At 40.1% G+C, this 11,221-nt stretch overlaps 1 protein-coding gene across 1 annotated transcript in view; it reads left to right on the top strand.

The window, feature by feature from the left end:
• Window positions 1–662: 662 nt before the first annotated feature.
• Cmc1 (C-X9-C motif containing 1) overlaps window positions 663–11,221 on the top strand; it is a 79,184-nt gene continuing 68,625 nt past the window's right edge. Inside the window, exon 1 of the mRNA XM_069998510.1 lies at window positions 663–778. Within this exon, the coding sequence (XP_069854611.1) occupies window positions 760–778 (19 nt within the window). The 5' untranslated portion in view covers window positions 663–759. The remainder of the gene's footprint in view (window positions 779–11,221) is intronic.

Raw genomic sequence — 11,221 nt, 5'->3', positions numbered from 1 at the left:
TTTTTTTTTCCTGCAAAACCTACAGGTTCAATAACGATTACATCGGACTGTGTGCTCTGGGATATTATTACACAGAACTAAGGTCCCTTTAGTGCTACGTTTTAAGTTTAACCTCTAGGAGAGAGAGATTTGAAGGTGTGAAGTCATCTATTAGCTTTCCCGGATCGCTCTGGATCGTGACTTTTTGTTACATTTAACAGAGTATTGCTTTGTATTTTGCCTTGCTCATAATACCTGAGAAGAATAGTTTTAATTTCCCCTAGCACTCCATCGCAGTTGGTACCTGGCAGGCATAAGAGATTTATGGATGAATGATGAACTTAAAAGGGGAACAAAAAGGAAGAGCATCTTTCTTTCGGTTCTCTGCATGCAGGCATGGTGAGCCGGGTTCCAAGGGCCTAAAATTTGGGAAAAACTCACAGGTTCCCAGCGCAGCAGACGAAGCTGCGCGCGGAAACCGCTCCTCCGGAGTGCGCACGCGCGGCCACGCCCCTTCCCGGGTCCATTCCCGGATTCGTGGGCCCTCCAAGTGCAGGATTGGGGCGGGGCCCGCAGCGCACACGCGCAGTGGGAGGCGGAAGAAGGAATTAGGAAAAGGAAGAGGGAAAGGACTTGGACTGGTCTGGCTGAGCGGCGCCACGCTCCTCCTCCCCCGCCGTTGGGGAGCTGCCGGCGACCTCCTCACGCCCCGGCTCAGGCTCCTCCCCTCCGTGCCCCGGGCCCGGAGCCGCCGCGGGACTGCTTCCCCCGCCCGCCGCCATGGCGCTGGACCCCGCAGGTACGGGGCGGGCCGCGCGGTCTCTGAGGCCCGGCGCGGGCGGCGCGCGGCGTCTGCGGCCAGGCCGCTCCGCCGGGGCGCTTCCTGCCGGCCTGGCCTCTCCCCGGGGTGGAAGGTCGGCGTGTCCCCGCTCCCCGGGGGTCAGGTCAGGTGAGGGGTCGCCGGGCTCGTTCAGTGCTAGTTCTGGAAGATCGCCGCCCTCCCCCCCCCCACCCGGGACGGATCCAGTCCACAGTACCCCCTCCCCCCCGGGGACGGACCCAGTCCACAGTACACCCCCCCGGGGACGGACACAGTCCACAGTACCCCCCCCCGGGGACGGACCCAGTCCACAGTACCCCCTCCCCGGGGACGGACCCAGTCCACAGTACCCCCCCCCCCCCAGGACGGACCCAGTCCACAGTACCACCCCGGGGACGGACCCAGTCCACAGTACCCCCCCCAGGACGGACCCAGTCCACAGTACCACCCCGGGGACGGACCCAGTCCACAGTACCCCCCGGGGGACGGACCCAGTCCACAGTACCCCCTCCCCCCCCCCCCCGGTAACGGACCCCCTCCACAGTACCTGCTGTGTGACATGTCAGTTAAGTCCGTGGACTCCTTGGAGCCCAGCCTGCACTTCTTGTAGACTCCTCGTAGCCTGGTTCAACAGTTCAGAAGTTCTGCAACCCTTTCTAAGAGTAAATTGCTTTGGAAAAGCTTAGCAACGTCTTGGATGTTGTTAATTTCTGTGCCTTCCCACCCCTGTACACTTGCAGTAGACTTACAGTTCCTTAATTCTTCTTAACAGGACTGCAGTACTTTTCTTCAGGTTGTGTATGTAAAAAATACAGAACTTCATTTTTGCCCGGAACAATTGTGGGTCTCCAAGTCCATTTCTCATGATTAGAAAAACTTAACCGCCAGTTATCAAAGCTACATTTTCTAATTATCCAAAAATAATGTGAAATACGATAGATGCTCTTACCTCCATGGTTTCAGAGTAGGAAACAGGCTTAGGAAAATTAGTAGGCCAGGTAGATGTTGCTAAGATCAATGAGTTCTCTATAATGTCAAGAGTAAAGGAATTCCAGAACACCTCATGGCCATATCAGTTTGGAATTAGGTGGCTGGATTGGTCTCTGAAGCACTTAGCAACGGACCAAGGGTTTGATTTCCAGTGGTTTGAGTGGGGACTTAAATAAGGTACAGATAGTAAAGTGTAACTATACTATCCGGTGTTTGATATGAGTTAATGGAGGTACTAAGGGGTGCATCCGAAAAATTCAGCTAAGATACCTATAATTTTTTTTTTTCCTGAACAGAAAGTCATCTTCAAAGTAATCCCAGGCTTCTACTTGTCTGTTGACTTAGGGAAATTTAGGAAACAAAAAAAATCAAAGAAAAGATCTTGAGGCTTGCTGTTTCCTCTTTCTCCCACCACTCCCTTTCCTATTTTTGGTCATACTGCACTTGGATTTAAACTCAGGCCTCCTGGTTGTAACACAGTACTCAGCTGTACACTCAGCTGTATTTTGCCATAGTTTTGTAAAGATAGGATCTTGTGTTTTTTTGCCTTGAAGGTCTTGAGAATCAATCTTCCTACCTGTGGGTCTCCTGTTTTATGAGTGTAGCTAAGATCATAGGTATTCTGCCATCCCAGCTTACTTGTTGTAATGACATCCGGCCAACTTTTTGTCCAGGACTAACTGCAAACCAACATTCTCCTAGATTTCTGCGCCCCCCCCCCCCCCAACGGCTGGGATTGCAGGTGTGAGTCACCACTCTTGGCTGTCATCATTCTTATGTTCTAATTACTCCTAATGCACTTTGTGCTTGTAGTAGACCAAGCTCACATAACTAATTGTTAGTATAGCCAAATCTGATTAGAAGCTAGGTGATTTTATTTCCAAATTAGGGCCGCCGTTTGAGTATTGGTAAAAGAAATACTGATGATCAAATATGTGCCATATGTTTTTCTGGATCCAAGAAACAGTAGTATATAACAAGATCCAGGTTCCCAGTTAAATGCCCCCCCCCCCACTTGTAAACTCATAGATCGTTAAGTGTAAAGAAAGTAAGCAGCATCATGTAATAGGTAGTGAAGAGAGAATTACTTTAGATAAGTAACTGTTGTATATAAATTGGGACCTGATCAGTGAGATGAAACAGCCATATGAAGAGCTATGAAATGAGTATGCCAGGCAAAATAGCAGATACTTAAAATATTTGACTGCGCTGAGGGCCAGAATGTGTAGTAAGGAAAGATGTTGGGAAAGAAGGCAAGGTCACAAATACTCACATGCTTCAGGCATAGCATTCTGGTGATAAAGCATTTGGATTTATTTTATCTGGTGTCATTGTAAGACGTTTTTTTTTAAAACAAGTCCTAAGGTTTGAACTCAGGGATTGGGTGCTGCCCCTATTCTTTTTCACTCAAAGCTAGTGCTCTACCACTTGAACCACAATTCCACTTCCAGCTTTTTGGTGGTTAATTGGAGATAGAAGTCTTACGGACTTTTCCTGCCTGGACTGGCTTTGAACTGTGATCCTCAGAACCTCAGTATCCTGAATAGCTAGGATTACAGCTGTGAGTTACTAGTAGTGCTGGAAATGCCTAAGAGTACAGTGACATCATTTGTTTCTTTATTATCTTAACTTCCAGTGGTAGCATGCATTGTGGCACGGTCAGAGGGGAAGCTGGAAGATGGTATGGTATTATGGGATAGGAGCAGTAGTCTAGGCCAAGTATCATTTAAAAAAGACAAAGAAGGCATTTTGGAGGAGAAATTTCATGACTTGCTGTTGTAGTAGAGAGAGAAAGGGAGGAATTAGGATAATCCTTAGCTTTTTACTTCAAATGAGTGGATGATGATGGTCAAATTGAAGATCATTGTATTATAGAGTCTTGACAGAATTTGTGTTGGAAGCAAGTATAGTCAACAAGTGAGGAAGATTTCATAATGTATTATATTGAAACCAACTTTTCTACAATAAGTTGAAGCTAAGTATCATATTTTGATATTTTGCTGCATTTTGCAGTCTAAATCGTGCCTGTACTGAGTAAATGAATAGAAAATTATACCAAGTGGGGTTTGTATAGCAAAGTCTGTTTTTCCATTCCTTTATATAGCACTTAATAAGCTCTTTATACAAGTTTGATTTTTATTTCACAACTGCTTTTAACTTTGTTGGATGCATTAAAAAATCTGAACCCAACAATGAAATATGGTATATATCATCATTCTTATGGGTAACATTTTTTCCTTTTTCATTAGGAAAATATAACAGCACTTTCTGAAGGATTATCATCTGTAATTATATTCATTATCTTCTATTACCATTTGCAGTGAGAAAAGGCTGGAGAAAGTCCAAAATACCCAGGGAAACAGGCTGTGAGAAGATTCAACTTTTTTTTTTTTAAGAAGTTGAGATTAAACTTTTAAAAATACTAATGCCTAAGTTGTACCCTTAGATGCTGAGATGTAATTTGTCAGACATTTAAAATAATAGCAGGTCTAATGTATCATTAGGGTAGACTCCTCCTTTTTCCTTACCACTGCTGCTGGTAGCTGACAGATTGACTGGGTTGTGATTCAGCTTTTTGTCAGTCCAGTCCCCTTTCTTAGAGAATATTTTCCCTGTATAAGTATGAACTTTGGTTTAAAAATATTTTATTGTTATTATAAAGGTAATGTACAGAAGGATTACAGTTACATAAGTCAAGAGTACATTTCTTTTTGTGTAGTGTCACCCTTCCCTCACTGTTTTTCCCTCGCATCCCCACCCACAAGTTGTATAGTTCTTTTTCAATATAGTGACCTTTGATCTTAAAGTAATGAGGAAAGAATTTGCAGTATAGCTTATTGTCCTGTTATCAAGAACTTAAGCATTGTCCTTTTTTTTTTTTTGTTGGTCATGGGCCTTGAAGTCTGGGCCTGGGTGCTGTCCCTCAGCTCTTCAGCTCAAGGTGAGAGCTCTACCCCACGAGCCACAGTGCCACTTGCGTTTTTCTGGAGGTTAATTGGAGAGAAGAGTCTCACGGACTCTTCCTGCCTGGGCTGCCTTTGAACCTTGATCCTCAGATCTTAGCCTCCTGAGTAGCTAGGATTATAGGTGTGAGCCACCAGCGCCTGGCTTAAGCATTGTCTTATTTCAGTACATTTTTTTTTGCCAGTTTATAATCTTTTATTACAAGTATTTGAGAAATCTAATATAATGATGAATGTTTTTGAAGTTTTTAAAAAAATATGCAATCCATCATCATTTATAGAAATGGTGTTTGTTAAAGTATAATTTTGAAAAAAGGTAAATTCATGATTTATAGAAGTAGAAAATGGGTATATGTTAAAGATTTTCTTTACCTTATTGATTAGCCAAGGAACTGGTAAGATGTAACAATCAGTGCACAAAGCAATTGAGAAGCTACATATGTAGATAATTTCACAAATTGCTGTCATCAGGTCCATCTTTGAAGATATCTTTCTCTAATCCAGAATTATTTCTTTTCCTACTTGACAGAATTCTAGAAGTTGGTGTTGGCCCCCTAACAAGTTGTAAAATAGCCCAGTCATTGAAAGTACTGAAGGAATACCAAGTTATGCCTTCCCTATTATGTTCCAGAAAAATCTTTTGACATGACTGTATTCCCAGTTGCCTGTCAGCAGGAAATTGGTTTTAGTAAATTTTGGTGTTTTGTGTTCTGTTACCTAGGAGTAATTGCTTTTCCCCCTTTATTTTCCTTTTTAGCAAAATAAGAGCTTTCTTCTCCCTTTGCTAGTTAGTGGGGATTCCTTTTCTACTTTTATAAGATACAAGACGGGTTAATGGCAGCACAAAGGACTTTTTTTTGTTGGTCGTGGGGCTTGAACTCTAGGCTTGGGTACTGTCCCTCAGCTCTTCAGCTCAAGTTGAGCGCTTTACCCCTTGAGCCACAGTGCCACTTCCAGTTTTCTAGTGGTTTATTGGAGATAAGAGTTTCAGGGACTTTCCTGCCTGGGCTGGCTTTGCACCGAGATCCTCAGATCTCAGCCTCCTGAGTAGCTAAGATTACAGGTGTGAGCCACCAGTGCCCAGCACAAAGGACATTTTTTAAGTGTGTGTGTGTGTGTGTGTGTGTGTGTGTGTGTGTGTGTGTGTGTGTGTGTGTGTGTGTGTGTGTGTGTGTGTGTGTGTGTGTGTGTGTGTGTGTGTTTGTCTCGGTGTGCCCAACCATGTCTATTCATTATCTATTTCATTGGTTTTGTTTTTTTTTTTTTTTTTCTTCAGGATTGTGTTAAGTAGGGGAATTTGGGATAGTATAGCCTTTGGTAAAAAAGTGAATGACATTCCGTAATTGAAAGTTTAAGGTGTGTAGGGGACTGCCACTGGCAGCTCTTACTTGAAGTATTTGGTTTACTGGGGTTCTTCTGTTGATTTCTGTGGGGATTGTGATAAATTAGTTTTATGGGTACTAGCATTTAGTGTTATCGTATATATGGAAACATTTTTCCCTTTTTTTGTAGGACTATTCATTTTATCGCAATATAACTTCATTTGTTGTTAGATTTCTGTTTCCCTGTGATATAAGCATGAGTCAATAGCTGATCTTGAGCTTTGCCTAGAATTTAATTGGACCATTTGCAGCCGTGTGGTAGTAGTATACTTTCTTGAACAATTTTAAGGGCACAATGTGGGCCTGAATTTGAAAGCATGGAGTTCCATTACAAGATATTTAGATACAAGCTTAGGCCTGAGATGAGAAGCCTGATTTTGAAGTCTGCAGAACATATGTACATGCTAGTGATCTTCAGAGATATGTTTGCTAAAAGGTTTGAATTTGTGGGGATTTACTAATAAACAAAAATGTTAAAATACTATCTTAGGAATGAAATCTGAATCTATTTCAAATATATATATATCTTAAACTTGAATATATATTAGGAATGAAATTTGAATCTGTTTCAAATATATGTATATATATCTTAAACTTGATTTAAATTCAGACTTTTATAACACTCAGAACCTTTCAGTTCTGTAGAATATAACTAGAAAATTCTTGACCTGTTACATATTACAGCTTCACTTATTTTATTTTTCAGTGTTAAGGATTAAACCCAGGGCCTTGCACAAGTCCTTGGCAAGTGCTGCACCACTGAACTCTATCCCCTGCCTTCACTTACTTTATAAATGATGAAATGGAGGCTTAGATTTGGAGAGGGAAGTGAGTGCTACTTTCCAAAGGTCATTCTGAAAGTAACTGGGAAAGCTGAGAGGAGTCCCAGAGTAGCTTTATGCTTCTATAAGCAGTTTTTTTTTTTTTATACTATTGAACAGGACTTTCTAAGGGGTCAGAAACGAGGACACTTAAGTGCTAGCCTGCTGTTAACTTTATGTAAGTATACGTGAGGACACATGAATGTTCTGTATACCTAATGATGAGAACTAGCTTCAGCTAAAAGGTGAAGGCATGATCATTGGAGCCCTTAGTTCAAGCCTATGATTCCTGGTGGTATAATTTGTTTTAGAATTTATCCTGTCACCTTTTATTATATAGAAATTTAATTTATTCAGGTCCTATATTTTAAATTGTTATTATTAAGGAGTGGTACAAGGGAGTTACAATTCCATAAGTCAGATTATGAGTACAATGCTTCTTGGGCAGGGTCACCTCTTCTTTGATTTTTTCCATTTCCCCCTCCCATCTCTACCCACAAGTTACATAGTTCATTTTTTTACCTAGTGTTTATTGAATATAGTGATTGTGTTGACATACCCTTCCTCTCTCCATTCCTGTGTTCCCTTTTACTCCCCCACTCCCCAAAAAAGAAAACAAGTTTCCATTTCCTGCAATTTATTGTGATTAATAGTAAACAACAGTAAACAACCAAACAGTTGTTTAGTACTTAGTTGTTTAGTACTTTAGTTGTTCAGAGGAGTTATACCTTTGAATTTTCCCATGAATACACCCTCCTTTAGTCAGTTTGTATGTAAATGTGTATAGCCTTATGTATGTTATGCTTAGTTGTATTTTAGATCTAGCTTCCATGTTTGAGAGAAAGCTTGACTCTCTGAATCTGGCTTATTTCACTTAACAGATCTGTTCTAGGTCCATCCATTTCCTTATAAATTATATAATATTCTTTTTAATGGATGAGTAAAATTCCATTGTGTATATGTACCACATTGTCTTGATTAATTCATCGTTGTATGGCATCTGGGCTGTTTCCCTAACTTGGCTAATGTGAATAGTACAGCAATGAACATGGATGTGTGAATGCCTTTACTGTATGCTGACTTGTATGGTTCTGGGTAATGCCCAATAGTATGGCTGGGTCTTAGTGTAGTTCTATGTTTAGTTTTTTGAGGAATCTCCAAACGGCCTTCCAGAGTGATTGTACTAGTTTACATTGCCACCGATGGTGTAGTAGAGTTCCTTTTCCCCCACATTCCTGCCAGCATTTGTTACTGTTCCACTTCTCCATGCTGGTCAGTTTTACTAGGGTGAGATGCAATTTCAGTATTGTTGTGATTTGCATTTTTTTTTCATGGCCAGGGATGTTTGAGCATTTCCTCCTGTATTTATTAGCCATTCTTCTGAGAAGTCTCTATTTAGCTCTCATTTATTGATTGGGTTATTAGTTTTGGGGAGTTAAATTTTTGAGCTACGTGTATATTTTGGTTTGTTAGCCTCTTGTATGTATGGTTGGTAAAGATCTCCAAGTCTCTTGTCTATATTTAGTTTAGTAATTGTTTTTTGCTGTGCAAAAACCTTTTGGTTGATATAATCCTATTTGTCAAGTCTCTATTATTTGCTGTGCCTCTGGGACTCTCTTCAAAAAGTTTTGCCTATGCTGATAAGTTCTAATGTTTCTCCTACTCCATCTTATAATGTTAAAGTTTCTGGTCTGACATTGAGGTCTTTGATCCATTTTAAGTTGGTATTGATGAAAGGTGACAAACAAGGATCCAGTTTTAAAACTTTTCTACATACAAATGTCCAGTTTTCCCAGCACCAATTGTGAAAGAGACTGTCTTTTTTCTAATTGTATTTTTGGCTCCCTTGTTAAATATCAGATGACTGTAAGTATATAAGATTATTTCTGGGTCTTCTAGTCTATTCCATTGAGCTTTGGACTGGATTTTGTGCTAGTATCAAGCTGTTTTTGTTATAGCCCTGTAGTAAAGTTTGAGCTCTGGAATTGTGATACTACCAAGCACTGCTTTTTTTTTTTTTTTTTTTTTTTTTGGCCTTATATTGTTGGCAGTTCTGGGTCTTCTGTTTACCCATACAAGTTTTTGGGTTGCTTTCTCTTTCTTGATGAAGAATGTCATTGGAATTTTGATAGGACTTGCATTGAATTTTTAAGTTGCCTTTGACTGTATGGCCATTTTCATAATATTCTACTTAACATGGGATGCCTTTCCATTTCCTGCTGTCATGTTTTCTTTCTTTCTTCAATTTTTTAGTTTTCTCTGTAGAGATCTTTTGCTTCATTGGTTGGGTTTATTCCTCGTTTTTGATTTTTTTTTTAGGCTATTGCAAATGGGATTGTTTTCCTGATTTCCCTCTCTGCACATAGTTGGTATACAGAAAAGCTACTGCTTTTTGTGGGTTGATTTTTGTATCCTGCAGCTTTTTCAGTATTATTGATCAGCTTTAGAAGTTTGGGGATGGAGTCTAGGAATCTTTAGCTATAGGGTCATATCATCTATAAAAAGCATACTTTCTACTTTTTTAAGCACTTTTCCTTTTTTTTTTTTTTTTTTTGTTGGTTGTGGGGCCTGAACTCTGGGTGGGGGCACTGTCCCTGAACTTTTCAGCTCAAGGTTAGCACTCTGCCACTTGAGCCATAGCACCACTTCCGTCCAGCTTTTTCTGCTTATAGGGTGTTGAGGAATTGAACCCAGAGCCTCATGCATGCCAGGCAAGCATTCTACCACCGAGCCACCTTCAAAGCACCCTGTTTAAGCACTTTTAAAGCATCTTCTTTTCTGAGTATTATGTGCTTATTATGTAAAAGGTTATGGAGTTAATTGCAAGACATTGGATTTTATTATTGTCTATGTATCTCTAGGTGTCTTCGTAGTCATGAATTATATTGATCAGAATTTTAAAACAAGAAACAAAAGCATTTGATTCCTGCATTTTATATATTTCTAAAATAAAAGTATATTTTTTATAGGACGTTTTTCACTAGGTTAACTCAGATGATGGGTCTGATGGGTTGTTCTATGAAATTAGACAAACACTGGCTTAAGCAAAGAACATAAAGAAGAATTGAGATCAAAGCATGTCCATGGCAGTGGAAAGCTTAGAGTTGTAGTTCATGAAATGTCCTAAAAACTATTTCAGATACTTTGAATTCTGTGCTAAGAACAATGGGAAGGCATTGAACATTTTTGGTTGGTGTAATGGATAACAAATAAAAATGTGCTTGTTTCTTTAAAAAAATTAAATTAGTTTTTTGTTTATGTGGTACTGAGGAATTGAACCCAGCGCTTCATGCATTCTAGGCAAGTACTCAGCCACCAAGCTGTATTCCTGGCCCACTTGTTTCTTATTGATCATGATTAGCTGAGATTATGCATTGTTAGCCAAGTACTGCACAGATGGTAATGTGTCTTTCTCAGTTATCACATCTGCAGGCACAGCGGTGATGTTAATTTTCACCACACTTTGGGGGTTTTCTTCTATTCACTGTATTCCTTTTTTAAAATTATCTATTTTCCCTCTTACAATTGATAAGTAGTCAATAGGAAGGCCATTTCAAATAATTTAAATATCTACCTTCATCAGAAGTTCCCCTTGTTTTAGCATCAGTTGATTTTTACTTGATTCATTATTTCTCTGATGGTTACAAAAGGATAATTTTCTGTCTCCCGCACTCTATATTTCTTACACATTTACTAGATGAATTGTCAACATTTTGCAAGAGACCACTTTCTTTCCTGTTTGTTTACGGGTTTATGATTAGTGTTATTAGTAAGAACTCCATAACTCCATTTTTTCCAATGGTTTATACTGGTTTTATTTTATTGTTATTGTTGTTGGTGTGTGTGTATGTGTATGTTTTGTGCTGCACTGGGGCTTGAACTAAGGAGTTGGGCACCACCTTTAGCTTTTTTGCTCAAGACTGGTGCTCTATCACTTGACTCATAGTACTACTTCTGGCTTTTTGGTTAGTTGGAGGTAAGAGTCATTTGGATTATTTTTCCTAGGCTCATGTTGAACAGTGATCTTTACATCTCAGCCTCCTGAGCAACTAGGATAACAGGTGTGAGCCACCAGTCCCTGGCATCCGCTCAATCTTAAAATAGTTATCTGAAACCATAGGTAATACTGGTTTCGTAGTGACAGGAAAAAGGAGTACTTGCACACATGTAGACCCTCTGAAAAATATCACTTGAGTGTTCAAAAGCCTGTATAATACTGGTTTAAGATGTACCTAAAAAAAGGCCAAGTTGCTTTTTATTTTTATT

This window comes from Dipodomys merriami, unplaced genomic scaffold (assembly GCF_024711535.1).
Source record: "Dipodomys merriami isolate MVZ:Mamm:240054 unplaced genomic scaffold, mDipMer1.0.p SCAF_52, whole genome shotgun sequence".
NCBI classification, from domain to species: Eukaryota; Metazoa; Chordata; class Mammalia; order Rodentia; family Heteromyidae; genus Dipodomys; species Dipodomys merriami.
This window is presented reverse-complemented; position numbering and strand designations above follow the sequence as displayed.